The 16272-nt window shown below is 33.4% G+C and overlaps 1 protein-coding gene across 1 annotated transcript; it reads left to right on the top strand.

Annotated features, from left to right (window-relative positions):
• The first annotated feature begins 11424 nt into the window (after positions 1 to 11424).
• LOC136080429 (uncharacterized) lies at positions 11425 to 16203 on the top strand. Its single transcript, XM_065797053.1, has 2 exons — positions 11425 to 14966; positions 15695 to 16203. The coding sequence occupies exon 1, from the start codon at positions 12443 to 12445 to the stop codon at positions 14321 to 14323; it is 1881 nt and encodes a 626-aa protein (XP_065653125.1). The 5' UTR covers positions 11425 to 12442; the 3' UTR covers positions 14324 to 14966; positions 15695 to 16203.
• The last annotated feature ends 69 nt before the right edge of the window (positions 16204 to 16272 follow it).

Raw genomic sequence — 16272 nt, 5'->3', positions numbered from 1 at the left:
ACACATTGATTGTGACATGGAAATGGTTCAATGTCAATAACTATGTCTTCAACTGACGAAAGCCATGCCAATATTTGTACAGTTGGAATATGTTTTGTCAGAACAGGTTCCAAGCGGGGCTGTGTTTGCCAGTCAATTAGTTCTTCATAACTAGTCGCTTGAAATCGTATCTCAGGGAGTTGAAATTTTCGATTTGGAATGTCATCTTCACGAGCACGAAGAATTCTCTTCAACGCAAGCTTACGGATCACTTGACGGTTGTCTTTGAGCATAGCCAGAATAATGCTCTCGATATGAGCCGGGTAGCTACTGCGCTTCAAAACTTGCTGAACAATTATTGATATTGATAACGCACAGGAAGAAATCGTGATGTTTCTATCATTTTATAATAGTGTGGAGCAGCGTTCCAGCAGTTTGAATGTTTCTTAATGTCAAACCAAACAACCGCATATGAATTCACAATAAATTTAGCCAAAAGTATTAGTTCATTTGATGGATCTTCAGTAGATATATAGAGGCGTAGAACACGGTTTGCTAGTGTCAACCACCTTGCATGGTTTAGTCGCCCAGGTGTTATAGAGTTAAATCCATCTGGTACAACACTCTCTTCACCGCATTAACAATTTCGAAAAAGTACAGTTGATCACTGCTTAACAACTGCTTATTGCATATAATAGGTTCACCAACAAATATGGCAAAGCTGACTATGGGTTTCTGAACAGACATTGAAATAGACTTGCCAATTGGTCCATTAAATGAATGGGGTCCAGTTGTTGCACCGTCTAAGGAGTGAAAAAGATGTCGCAGTGCAGTGGTCGACCAAGTTCAATTTCCATTCTGCGTATAACTCCATTATTTAAACCAGTATTAACGTTAGTTGAATCAGAACCAATACAAACAAGGTTCGTGCAGTCAACAGTATCAATTATTGAATCTGCAATGGATTTGGCTGATCCACTTGTTGGCGTACAATGATCAACATACTTTGAATTTGGCTCTGATAAAATGGAAATATGTTCCTCAGAAATCACATTCTGCCTATCCCCCTTAAGTTTTAAAGTCTGATCTTTCCTTCCATCAAAATACAATCCAGTAATTCTACAATCAGCATTTTTACAGGATGTTCTCAGTAGTTTTCGTTCTCTGCGAATTTTGTTCCGATCCACTGGCCCCATATGTTCTATACCAAAATCAACCAGAGTTGCTGATACAATCGCGGCAACTGCTCTATCTGATATGCCAAAACCATCTGCTTGTAAAGCAATATTTTTTTAAACAACGGTTTTTCAGACGAGTAGATGTGACTTCGGTATCGACATCTGATACGGAAGGGGAATAAGTTTCGGTGTCAGAATTGTTGTCTGTTTCATTATCTGATTCATTATCAGATGCTTCAACGACTCTGGCACACTTAACTGCAGTCTCTTCCCTTGAAAATGAATCAGATTTTTGTTTTAAACGCCTCTCAGCACGTGCGGATTCCTTCTTGTCGATTCCAGCTGTTCTGCCAACACGTATAGTGCGTTGATCAGTTAGGAAGTCATGCTCAATTGCTGGCACCTTCAGAACCATTGGACAGCAACAAGACGAAAGTTCTTTGCATTTACACAAACAAATGTCAAACAATGTGTCAAGATCTTTTTCTATTTTATCTTGTTTGACTGTTGCAGACTTTGATCGAATCACTTTCTGAACATTGTCTATGTACTTCTCCAGCTGTAATTCTATGCCTCGAAGACTTATAGTAGGAACTGATGCTTTAATCCATATCTGAAAAAGTTTCTCTGCTAGTCTCTTACAAACAGACCGTAGTGGTTCAGTTTCATAATTCTTCTCAGACAAGTATGCTTTGCATACTTGCTTGTGCGTTGGCAAGCAAAAATTGTGTAATTCACGACCTTCTTCAAAAAGTATATGACGATTCTTTGAAGCTTTAGATCTTGAAATCATTATTGTTTTACAATTTTATAACATATTAGAATTTCAGTAAAATTCTGCAATCAGTTGATAAAAGCAGAAATTAATAAACAATCATATAAAAAGAGAATAATATAATAATAATAATATAATAGTATAAAGTTATAATAGCGTTGGAGTTAATCGTATCATTAGGGTTATTTTAGTTAGGTAGGTATAGGTTTGGTTCAATTTCATAACCTTGGGATTATATCTAGTATTAGGGTTAAATGCATGTTTCAGTTAATGCATGTAATAAGGTAAATATACTTAGCATATAAAACCTTAAAACCTAAAAATGCAAAGTATAATCAATTCTTTAGAAATATTTTTTTTGTAAATATTAAACAACACTATACCACGCCACTTTTCACAAATTCTAAAAAAAGTTAATTTTTATGATCCGGCCTAATATATATATATACATATATATATATATATACATATATATATACATATATATATATATATATATATACATATATATGTATATATATATATATATATATATATATATATATATATATATATATATATATATATATATATATATATATATATATATATATATATATATATATATGTATGTATATATATATATATATGTATATATATTTATATTTATATGTATATATATATATATATATATATATATATATATATATATATATATATATATATATATATATATATATATATATATATATATATATATATATATATATATATATATATATATATATATATATATATATATATAAATGTATATATATATATATATATTTATATATATGATATATGATGCATAGCATGTTTTAAAGTTTTTATAAAAAGTTAGTTGAAAATTTTCCTACTTTTTTTCTAGTATTTTGAGCTCGCAAAAAGGTTATATATTAGGAGCGATTAGATGTTCAGTGTGTGTCTTAACGTTATAAAAACTCACTATTTCAAAACTAACTCTTTCTGAGCTTATTTCCAAGTTAACCAACCTTCTTTAAACAAAATCTTCAAAAATTCCACGAAAGTTTAAACTTGAAATTCTTGAAAAATTTACTTTATTAAAAAGTTAATCAGTATTTAAGATAAAATATAGTAAAATAAAATATGGATAGTAAAACAAAAAATGCATAAACTGTAAATTTACCAAAACTTAAAACTGTTCGGCAAGTTAAACGGCATTTGTATGGCATTTATTTATAAAACTTACACAAAAATGTATTTACATATTGACAAGAGAAACTTTTTTCGAATCTTTTTCAATTTCTTATAAATCCAATGTTGTTACTTTTTTTTTTTTTTTTTTTACTATTTTACTGATTATAAGATGAAAAAAATTTGAAATCAGTTGCTTCTTGAATTAAATATATTTTATTGTTCTTCGTAGGATACAAAAAAAAAAAAAAATCATAAAAGTTTAATAGAATTTTAAACAAACGAAAGTATGTGTAATATATTTATAAATGTATGTAGTTTATTTATAATAATGTATGTAGTATATTTTAAATAAAAAATATATGCAATGATATTGAAAGAAAAATAAAATTACGGTAACTTGCTTTAAAGCTGCTTCTTATTTTATTTTCTGTTTTTACTAATTAAGCGTTATGCTTCAGTACCAAAATAAATTCAGTCGAGTTTTTTCTCTGTTTTTCTGCTTCTCCCGATGGAAGTTCTTTTAACAAAGAGCACATTATAAGCATCTTAAGCTTATCCTGTCAAAATAATAAATGTCAAAATAATAGCTAGCTCATTACTGTCAATCGCTTTACGTTTTGAGCGGTGTGCTTGATATAATCAGTTTATCGCATAATCATTTATCTTCAATAAAATTACAAATCTCATTCTTCTCATACTTTCTCTGTACTAAAAATTGAGCAACGTTTTGAGTTTTTTTATTTGAAAAATTCTATTTGCAATTTTATTAGATGGTCTTGAAACGCTTTCTTACTTTAAAACGAGGGTGAGTGTTAAGAGCTGCTGATTGTTTTGCAATATTTCATATTACTTATGGTATGACAAATTTGGTATAATTGACCTACTCCAAAACTAATTTGACTTTGAATTGACTTTGATGTAAGTCAAGTCAACTATGTTCACTGAAACTTGTTTTTTATTTGAAGGAAAAGTCGATAATGTGGAGGAGTGTGAAGAGACGGAATATCTGCACCATAACATTTTTCTTACATACCGACTGCCACCAGAAATAGACAGGATTGAACATATACAACTCATACTCCAATTCATATTTAACTGTTAGTTCTCTTAGTTATAAAATCAGTTAGAAACACAATTCTTAGATAAGCAAAATAGGTAAAATGTGTTATTTAATGCCTTAAACAAAAGTTGTCCTAGAAAGGTTTTTTTTTTTTTTTAAAAAAAAAACTTTTTTTGAGCTTTTATAGTTTTTGGCTGTTTTTTGGTTGGGATACCTATTTACCATTTATTCATGCGGCAGGTTAATGAGTCCTCTTGTTTACATCTTTTCCCAGTTGGATTTAACTTTTCTTCTTACGCTTTATTACCTAATTAATATAAGTAGTTGATGAGTCATTTTGTGTACATTTTTTTGATCGTTGTCTTAAATTTAGTTTTCCCTCTTCATATTATATTTAAGTTCTTGATGCAATAATTAAATTTGCTAAACGCTTCGATAAAAATAAAGAAATTACCTAGATGCTTAATGCTTTTAAAGCCAAATTTTAAAAAAAGATCTTAAAATAAAGTTGCAAAAGTAGAATCGTCTTTTTCGTTTTTTTGCTCTTTTTAATATGAAATTGCCATAACATGTTGTTTTAACTTCCTAAAAACCATGATCTCTGGTGTTATTGTTGCGAAGGAATAACGAAAAGAAGTTGTTTATTTTTCATTAAGAGCTTATAGATCAGTATTGAAAGAATCAAAAAATATAAAAAGTGCCTAAGTAACCAAAAATTCTATTCCAAAAACGAATTATCGGTCCAACTCTTTGTGTAAATTTCATAAGCTGACTGAAATAGCAAACACAATAGTCAAAAAGTTTATGAAAGCTTTAAAAAAACTAAAATCGGCAAGTGATGAAAGTGGCATTTTTTTTGTTTTATGCGCTCAAATTGTTTAATGGTTAAACCTTAGCTTGACGTAAACTTTTTAGAAAAAACAAAAGCAAAATACTTACCTAATATAATTAATCCCATTAGAAGTATTTTTTTGTTTTAGAATTAAATATGAAGAAAAACATTCAGGCGGAACAGTTGGAGTTCATTCTTCATAACGTTTTCTAACGCGTCGCTTGCCGCTGACTGCAGATAAGACTGAACTTGATGGCACTTTAGTCCGGTTTACGTTTGACTGTTTGCGCAGTTGGGAAACTCCTACACCAAGTATAAAATTGATCCAAAACACATTGCATACATGGAAAAACGTGCAAAGTAGTGGAGTAAATGAAAATCAAATTTTAGGTGCTCTTAACGCACTGCAGCCAGGACAAACATTTGCAATATTTGTGCGTGCTCAAAACTCGGTGATAACAATAAGAAGACCTAATATTGATACAGAAAACGCTGTAATGAGTGTTTCTAGAACTTCAGCAAGTAACGAAACAGTAATGGCTGCAGGTGATTTGTTTATAACATTCCCTGAGAGAGCGGTTTGGGTTCCGTTCGATCGCTTCTTGAGCAAAGCATTTGCTTGTCAAGTTGCTACACTGTGCAACAACATTTTTGACAAAACACTGAAAACGACGTCAAAAGCTGGAATCAGCCATGCAGATTCTTGTGATGTTGCTGAGCCTTTCTTTGTCATGTCATGGCTCCTGGGAGCAATGTCTGGTACGAGAGAAGCAGTTTATGACTCAAATCGCGTTCAGAAGATTATAAGAGATGATGTTCTTTCGAGCAAGCACTCTGGAAGTCCTTGGCGTCGTTCTGGAGAATGGATCGCAATTAAAAGCGTGCTTCAAATTATACTTGTAACTGAAATAGGAACCAACGAAGGTACAGTAGTTTATAAATCACTGATGATTCATATTATGGTATGTTTCCTTGACAACTTTTCCAATAGTACAAACGAACAGGATGTTCTTATGCAGATGATGAGCAAAATAAGTAGACGAATGGCAAAACTAAAAAAATTAATCAACGATTTTAACGAAAGCAGCATCAGTAAAAATTGTTTATTACCAAATTTAACAATACAATGGGTTTCAGAAGTATTACAGAATAGTTATAACGTTTTGCAGAAACACAGAAAAATTGCTGAAAATCAATGGAGAGACTATTCGAAGGCCTGCGGTGAATCGGTGCAAATCAACATTTCGGCTCCTAATGCACATAATAATTTAATCCATAGCTTAAGTCAAATTGCAACTAGTCGTTTGAGCCAAGCATTCGAAGAAGTGAAAAAACCCCCTAGCTCTCATGTGCCTATTCCTTCATGCGTAAATCGCTCCAAACCAGTAACAGCATTGTTTGACATCAAATTTCTGGAGTCTTTTGGCCAAGATAATCATATTGAAGAAAATATATGGGACTTTGAAATGTGGGTTAGAAACGTGTTGTGGCAAAATTTCTCGCTAAATGTTTCGCAATTCATAAAAGACAGTGATAAACTCTTTAATTTGCTTAAAAAGTATCTCGATTTGAGCTTCCCATTTTACAAGAACGATCCACTTGGATCCAGTCGAATGGTTTTGTCAGCTTATATGATACTTGCGGCACTAGATAGTATTGCAATAAAAGAATGGACAATAATGTCTCAATATCGGAGTAGCTTTCTGATGAAAACCTATTTGCTGGACTGTTAATCCCACGTCTTGATGACATGAAAAATGCGCTCGCCGTTCAAACGTACTTCACAACGAGAAACAAAACTGCGATCTATCCGTGCATTATATCAAAATTGTGTGAAGATTCCCTGGGACAAAAAATTGCCGCGGATAATCCAGAGATGCAGCAAAAAAGAAACGAGATTCTATTGCATGCTAAACAGCAAAGACAACTAAAGATGTTTGAGTTTCAAAGAGAAAAAAAGCGTTACGATGAGATCATGGTTAAATACAGCAGTATTAGTCACACAATTGGCTATAAAGGTAGTTGCTACAGGTGTTTAAAATGTAAGTTATTACAAAGAGCCAATTCCATACGTATCAATGTATATGAAGACCCAATTCCAATAAACTGCATTTGGGAACAAAACTTGATTGTCTTTGAATTGAGCATACCTGCGAGCATTCGTTGCATTCGAGATGCTTTATTCTTGATACAACATAAACTATGTGGAAATCAATTTCAAAACAGAAGAATGACTCAAAAATGGAAAGATCATCCGCAGTTAGATAGATGGGTCAGTAGTGAATGTTACTCATCGTTGGTTTTCCTTGGTAGCACCGCTGAATTGTTTTCAAACATGAGATTCAAAATGGTAAAAGTTTCAAATATTTCTGACTCTGACTGCTACTTAAAACCTTACCAAGATATACCATATGTCTCTTTTACGAAACGTCAATTGAAAGTTTTATAAATGTTGAATGTGAAAAAGCTGTCCAAAATATATTTCACACGATGAAGGCGTGGAACGAGCCATATAATATAGAAGAGACATGGATTTCGGGAACTACTCATACAGAAAACGAAGTCCTCGCTTCCCAAGCAAAATGTCCCGAGCATCTTGACATTAATGAGTTTAAAGCATTTGGTTCACTCCGAGCTGGTCATCGATTGCAACTTCGAAATCTACTAAGAGCTTTTGAAATGCGCTTATTGAATTTTGAGATGTCATCGGTGTTTGCTTTGGTGGCACAGATCTTATGGCAAGTAGGGCCTGCAGTTCAGGAACTAAGTGATGATCCCGTTGTATATTTTGAGTCTCATTGCGATCTCGGAAACGATGAATTTTGTTGTAAGCTGATTGAATGTCTTTCAGATTTTTTAAACAGCATCAGTGAAAACTGGAAAAAACATAATCAACTTCAAGTCGTGATCATCATTCGTAAGAGAGTGCTTCGCTATCAACTGAATCAATTCGCTCAAAAGCGAACCTCCTACTTTTGCGTTGTAGAAATATTGCTGAAAAGTGGGCTATAAAAATTGAAAAGTTACTATCTGATATGATGATTTCCGCAGTAAAAGATACCCAGCAAATCCGTACAAAGCTAGTTGATGTAGCAGCATTTGCAGCAATTACTTTTGATGTTGATGATTCTCATGTACATCTCATAGTTAACGAAAATACATTTGTGTCGTGGCTTCTCGCAGTGGCTCGAATTCATGACAATATTCTTCTTAATAATGACATAGTCGATATGGAAAGAATTAGTTTGCTTCGACGTGTTAGACATATAGGGTTGCGTTTTGAGAACTTTGCAGTCCAAACTTTAGTTTCAAATGGTGATGAAATATTTGCTAAGTTTCTGTCTTTGCGTTGGTCCGATTTCCGAACAGGTAATTGTAAAAACAAATGGACGTCTTATTTGCAACCTGCTCGTCAATGGTACCACAATGTTTTTGAAGTATCAGCTGACAGAACGGTAAAATTGCAAGTAAGCATTTTGAGCGGTAAGTTTTTAGTTGACGGAAATCCAGTCGGCAGACTTCCAGAATCAATTACCACATCTCCTGATTATGTACGAATTTTCGGTACCTGTGTTTTTGAAGTACAACCTGCTGCTGAAAGGTCTGGCACGTTTGTAACCCTGCACAAACTGCAAGGCTCTATATTTACATTTTCTCTTCGAGCTCACGGTCTTGTTGTTGTGGAACGTCGACAAGAAAAGGATGAGTACGAACTAATTCCCAGTAGAGTGTTTGAAGGATATTTCCCTGATCATTTCGTTTCAAGTTTCAGCCATTGGCTTTGTAAACAAACTAAAGTTCTGTACTTTAGACCGGTTAAAGTTAATGATTGCAGCTTCTTTAAGTCAGATTCTAACCAGCATTTGTCTTACCAATTTGATTTGCAAAAGAAAACTCTGCTTGATGTACAGAGGAAACGATATTTAGTTAACATTCGCAGCGACACTTTTGACAATATTTATAATTTAGGAGGAATGAGTCGTCTCAAGTTTAAAAAATTTGTCCACTTGTGGCTTCACATTAAAGAAATAAATGCTCAACTACAAATAAAAGAACAACGGTTAAACGTAGAGTTGCCTCGATTAGGTCTTTGTTTTAAAGAAAAAACTGGTAAACTATTTTCACGCGAGCATGAGGGAATGGTTGTTGCTGATCGCCAAGGTGATTTTGGAACGCTGTTTGGGTTGAAAAACGGTCTTTTGTTATGCGAAGATGATCCTAAAGTTAATAAAGATTGTCTACGCCGAAGAGTGTTGTTATTACCATATGCTAAAAAAATTGAGCTGACCGAATCAGAAAAACAGTTGCGGTCAAAGTGTGTCAATCAACTTTGATGAACTTTTATCTCCTCCATGCTTTGCTTATCATCTCGACGACCGGCTGTGTGAACTTCGAGGCCCTGCCAACCAAGAAGCATGGCTTTATCTAGCTTTTCTTCTTCATGCAATGACATCTAGTTCACTTCCAGATCATTTCACGGGATTGACAGGAACTGAGTCTTCAATGCGCTTGTTACAGATTGGACGTACATTCTCCTGCAAACCGCTAACACGAAATGCGATTCATCTTTTAAAGAGCATTTCAAATCTAGCGCCAGCTCGCACATTCTATCCGCCACATTTAAAACATATGCAAAATGTCACTTGGTTGCCAAATCTCCGGTCAACATATGGCTACGAAGGACTTGCTTTGGCTGCAAAGCTTTTGTTAAGCAATGCAGAAAAGTACCAAGAACTGTATACTCAAAACATTTTTGAAAACGTAAAAAATGAAATTAGAATGAGATCAGGAAGATTCTTAACGAGCGAGCCTATTGGTGTCATAAATATCAGCTAAACCCAAGCGCCTGTTTAAATATAGACAACGAACAAAAGATTGGTGGTCCATATTTTGAGACAAACTGCATGGACATACAACTATGATGAGAAGAAAACAGAAGTAAAATGGTCAAGATACCTTATGGAAACTTTTTATCAGTGGAAAGGCATACGCCTGGATCCTTCGACAAACTTGTGGCAAATTATTAAAAAAAAAAAGCAGCTCAAACAGTCAGATAATATTTTGTTTCCTTCATTATTGACATGGCGTGAAATAAGCATTCCTGATAGTTATTTGAAATTGTATGAATTAGCTCAAAATGTGAATGAACAGAGCTTCTGCCCATTTCACTTTTCGTTGCTGTTATCTTTTTTAGCGTTTAACGGCGAAGACGTCGATCTTCTTTTTAGCCTATTAGCAATTGCAATAATGAGAATTAATGTTAAGCCGCCAACTGTCAGAGATTACGATCAACTTGAAGAGACAAAGTTGATGTCGAAGCAATTCGTTCCGTAATTAAGGAGGAAATAAAAAATTTCTCTCTTTTCTTTTCAGTTATCTGTTAGTTATTCAGTTGAAAAAGTACAGGAAATGTATGAAAATTCAAAAGATAAGGCAATAAAACTAATTGAAGACCAAGCCAAAGAGCAATGGATATCGAGGTGTTTTAGTTTTAATTCATGTGATGATATAGTTAATGTTCGTATGTTAGAAGGAAAGATTAATACTTTGTTTACTAGATGGGAAAATAACGCAAAATTGAAATTGTTTTTTACAGAAATAGAGATGAAAATTCGTGAATGGCAACCCTCCCTTCCTCTTCCAATAGCAAATCTTGCATATGTAGATGGTTCTGTTCCTTCTTTTGTAAATAGTAATGTTTCCAAATATCTTTCAAAAAGAATGATTTGTATTTTGCGATAGGAAATCTTTCAGATAACCAGGAAGCAAAAGATTTATTTAGAAAATTACCATTAGTAAACTGCAATAGAGTGATTAGTAATTCAAACGAGAATAACCAGTCAATACCCTTGGCGTCACTTTGTAGCAATACAACTAAAAGTAAAGATGCTCTTGTCCAATATATGCACAGGTCTTTACAAAATAGTTTGGAAGCATTTAGTGAACTTAATGAACTGGGAACAGTTGAAAAAGAATTTAAAAAAGCTGATCTAACGGAAGAATTCAATAATATCATTAAGGCTAATACTTCAAAACTGAAAACATGGTGGAAAGAAGTGTTATATGCAATGAAACCACAAAAAGATGATATAGTGGGTCAAGCCCTAGTTGCTGGAGGCCTATGGCGAAGACTTAGCCCAGTTGTGATTATTCCTTGCATATTACCGTTGACATCGTTTTCACGAGCTTGTCTTGCCATTAACGATAAAAACGCTATTCCACAAAACGTCGTCGATCGCGTTGGTGCAGTTATTGTATCCTGGACGGCAGAACAACGCGCTTTTCGTATTCTAAAACTGCTTCGTGACGAATCACCACCTGCAATTCTTTCTCGAGAAATAATCAATCAAGGACACGAAAACTCGGTACCCTTGAGAGAATCCTGAGTGTCTTATTCTTGAGCTCGAGGGAAACTTTTTAATTCGTCGAATGCAGGTTGATATTGCCCGCAGTATGATAATTTCTAACAAAAATTTTGTCCAACAGCTTAATATGGGAGAAGGAAAAACAAGTGTGATTGTTCCATTATTAGCAGTTTCTTTGTCTAATCTTGACCAACTTGTTCGAGTAACTATTCTTCGCTCCTTTAAATACCAACTATGAAGCTCTTGTTGATAAACTTGGTGGACTTCTCAACCGAAGAGTTTACATTGTACCATGCCACCGCAACATGAACTTAAAAGCCAGAAAGATTCTTGATATTCATCGAAATGCCTAGCTGACCGAGGATTGATGTTGACTACGCCTGAGTACCGATTATCTCTTGATCTTAAGACCTGGAGCAATGTCGTAAAGGTGATGATAATGGAATACAGCTATTCAAGTTGCGCAGTTGGATTCGAAGACACGCACGGGACGTCTTGGATGAAGCGAGCGAGATTCTGAATGTCAAGTATCAGGTTGTTTACACCATCGGCAATCAGTTGCTTGTTGATGGAGGCGGACAACAACGATGGAAAATAGCTCAGGCAGTCCTAACATTGGTTAATAGATTTGCTGTTAACCTCTTAAGCATTTATGGAAATAAACATATTTATTTCAAAGTTGAAAGTAGTCGTGGCAAAGACGCATTTTCGAATATTCGATTTCTCAGCAGCAACCTCGACATGTACGAAACTTTGTGTGGTAAAATTGTTGATTGTGTCTTGAAAACCAACTTCCAGAAATTTCAATTGCAGCAAAGCTGGGCGAAGAAGATATAAAAAATATGTTCGATTGTATATTCTCTCTAACAACTTAAGCGAAAAAGAAGAGCTAGTTGCACAATTGAACGAGCTTTTTTCTGAGAACTTAATATCGCAAGAAAAGTTACTGATTTTAAGAGGAATACTTTGCTTCGAAGTCTGTTCACATAGCCCTTCAAAAACGTTGGAGAGTAAACTTTGGGGTCAATCCAGTGAGCAAGACTACCCAAATGGCTGTGCCGTTTCGCGCTAAAGATGTTGCTGCTGAAAAGAACAGAATTCGGTCATCCTGATGTGGCTATTATTCTAACGCAAATTAGTTACTACATGAGTGGACTCAACGAAGCTCAGATGGATGATGTATTTAAACGTTTAGATAACTGTTCTTACAAACACGCAGAGTATGAAAGGTGGATAGTAGCTGTCGGCATGGATAACGTGCCGAAAAACTTGCATACTTTGAACGGCGTTAATCTTGATGATATCGAACAGAGAGAACAATTGTATTCCTTGCTTTGCTACAGCATGAACGTGGTAAATTTCTCGTTAGCCAGAGCTGTTTTTCCAAAGGAATCAAAACAGTTTCCTCATAAGATTTCGATGTCAGCGTGGGATCTTTGTCTTTCCAAAAACAAGTTTGGTAGTGGAGCCAAAGAACCAACTACCGGGTTCAGTGGCACAAACGAATCTCAGTTGCTTTTGCCACTTACAATTAAACAAGAAGACTTACCGCAGATATTAGGCACAAATGCTTTGGTTTTAAGTTACTTACTTCAATCTGAAAATAACAACTACTACCATTTTGGCCCATGTGCAGACACGTTAGACGAAGATATTCTGAACAAAGCTGTTAAAACTGGGGCTCGTGTATTGCTTGATGTTGGCGCACTAATGCTTCAAATGGACAACGAAAAAGTTGCTCAAGAATGGCTAAGAAAACTTTGGGAAAATAAGCAGGTGTGTGCTGCTGTGTTTTTTGGGAAAGACGATTGCTTAATGGTATGCGACAGAGTTGGTCGTAAATGTCTGTTTTCTGTGTCTCCTTATTACCATCAGCTAGATCGTTGTGTTGTCTATCTTGATGATATTCATACTCGAGGAACAGACTTACGTTTTCCTAATAACACTATCGGATGTGTAACATTGGGTAAAGGACTGACAAAAGATCGTCTCGTTCAAGCTTGTATGCGCATGCGTTTGCTTGGGAAAGGACACTCCATTTACTACTGCGCCGCGAACGATGTACACTTATCAATAACAAAGCAAATGAAATATAATGAGAGAGAACCACAATCTGCTGACATCCTTAGATGGGCTATTGGGAACAGTTGTGACTCTGTACGGGACGGACTTTTGCATTGGTCATCTCAAGGACTTCAACGCTCTATTAAGGATGCCGCTGAGTCTGCTTTTAAACATAATATCGCAAAGATAAAATCTGATAAAAAAAAACGTGAATCGTCATGTATGATGAAACGCTCTATCAACAATGCCTCTGACAGAGAACCACAAACTTCCCACAACCGTTGGCGGGCTATCGAATACAGCTGTGACTCTGTACGGACCGGGCTTTTGAATTGGTCATCTCAAGGACTTCAACGCTCTAACAAAGATGCCGCTGAATATGCCTTCAATCATAAAGATGGAAACATAAAATCTGGTCTAAAAAAACTTGGTTTGCAATGTACCGAAGACGAAATGCTACAGCTTTATCATCTTTACGGTGGATCTCGTTTGCTGGAACCAGTTCCGAAAATCATAAAAAAGAGTCTCAATGTCAGTGTCAATCGTTTTGAGAGAAACATTTTGCCGATGATCTTGATTCTATTAAAAACATTAGTGAAGCAATTATATCAATTGGTAATGACATTCTTACTCGTTGCAACGAGTATGTTAGTACTTACAAACGCTTTGCTAACATTTTGGACGAGGAGCAGGAACGAGAACTTGAAGTTGAGTTGGAAGAGGAAAGACATGTTTATCGACCTAGTTTTCAGATCCCACATAAACCTGCTACTTCACAAGCTATCAAAGAGTTGGCGACAACAGGGTGCTTCAAGAATACGAGTTTTGTTGATATTGTTCCAGTTAATAAAATCTTTGATAGCACAACAAGACTTTCAAAGTTTTTTGTAAAAGACTGTTGGAATCCAGGCTTACTGGTCACAAAAGAATTCACACAGTTGTTAAAGGCTCTAATACCAACGTAGAAGATTTTATTATTGAGATCTCTTGGTTGATTGTAGTAGATCGTGAGCCTACTTTGAAAAGAAAGCTCTTCATTGTGATTAGTGCATTTGAAGCAAACGAGCTGCTTCCGATTTTCCGTTCCGCTGAGCAAAATCGCGGCGTGCGACTGCACATGTTTGCTCCGCGTCTGCATAACTTTCAAAACAATTTCATTAATGAAAAGGGTCTTGTCATCCCAAATTTTATATCACCAGATGTTGATGATCTTTTGATAGCTCAGCTTTCTGTTTTAGGTGGTGGGCTTTTTTTCAATTCAGAAATTGATCAGAATACTTATTGTAAATTTCTTGGATGTTTTTCAGACAATAGAGCAGCAAATGGTTTACAAAATCCATCAATCAATAAAATTGATGATTCTCCACCTAGCAAACGTCAAAAGTTAGACATATCACGCACAACTGGTGAATTACAAGACTGTAAACGAAAAATGGCAATTGAAATATTGCGTGCACGTGGACGTTGTTTGCAGTCAACGTCGTCACATATTTGTCTTTTGCTTTTTAATATCGATCATCATTAAACAACTCTGGTATGACTGATATATTATTTGCTTTTTCTATTCTGTCCAGCTTAATAATAATATTATTGATAATAATACAAACAAAAATAATAATATTAGCAATAGTAATAATAATAATAACAATAATAGTTGTAATAATAACAAAAAAATAATAATAGTAATAACAATAATAACAATGATAACAATAATAAATATTAATATTAATAATAATAATAATAATAATATTATTAACAATAATATTAATAATAATAATAATAATAATAACAATAATTACAATTATAATAATATTAATATTAATAATAATAATAATAACAATAATAGTTGTAATAATAACAAAAAAATAATAATAGTAATAACAATAATAACAATGATAACAATAATAAATATTAATATTAATAATAATAATAATAATAATATTAATAACAATAATATTAATAATAATAATAATAACAATAATAATAACAATAATAATAACAATTATAATAATAATAACAATAATTACAATTATAATAATATTGATATTAATAATAATAATAATAACATCAATAACAATTGAAATAATATTAATAATAATAATAACAATTATAACAATAATAGCAATAATAACAATTATAATAATCACAATAATAATAACACTTATAATAATAATAATAATATAATTAATCGTAGCAATAATAATTATAATAATAATAATGTTGATAATACTAAAAAAAGTAAATTTCTTAGATGTTTTTCAGATTATGGAGCAACAAATGATTAATGGAAGTAAAAATCTGCCTGAAAGTTACATTCATCGATTTCACCTGAGTATATAATTCGAGCTAGGGAAATAAGAGAAAAACGATAAAAAACTCGAAGCCATTGTTATAGAGGCACTCTAATAAAATTTATTTTCTTAGAGCATTATTTCTTCATAATTTCAAGCAGTTGTTATTATTTTTCATTTCATTCATTTATTTTTCAACAGCTAGTTTTATTCTGTTTTTCTTTTTAATTTCGTGGTTAAAACAAGCAAGTTTCGCTCTTCTTTGCATATTTGATGTTTACATTTGTTAAACCAAATATCATACCAAAACAGAAATGGTAAATAGAATAAATGTTTTTTGTTTGAGTGGTAAGAATTAACACTAGCAGCATTGATTTTAAAAGATAAAAAAATGTATTATACAAGTTGTTTAAAGTAATTTATTGTTGATGTTATTTATATGATATTGAAGAAATATTAATTGTTTTTCGAAATGTTAAATGTTCTGATTAATTTTCGTTGAAAAACAAAAAACTGGAGGAATAGTTTTTTCGTAGAAATTGTTCCGCT

Source organism: Hydra vulgaris, chromosome 05 (genome assembly GCF_038396675.1).
Source record: "Hydra vulgaris chromosome 05, alternate assembly HydraT2T_AEP".
Taxonomy (NCBI): domain Eukaryota; kingdom Metazoa; phylum Cnidaria; class Hydrozoa; order Anthoathecata; family Hydridae; genus Hydra; species Hydra vulgaris.
The sequence above is the reverse complement of the archived record's forward strand: the minus strand, read 5'-3'. Positions and strand labels throughout refer to the sequence as shown.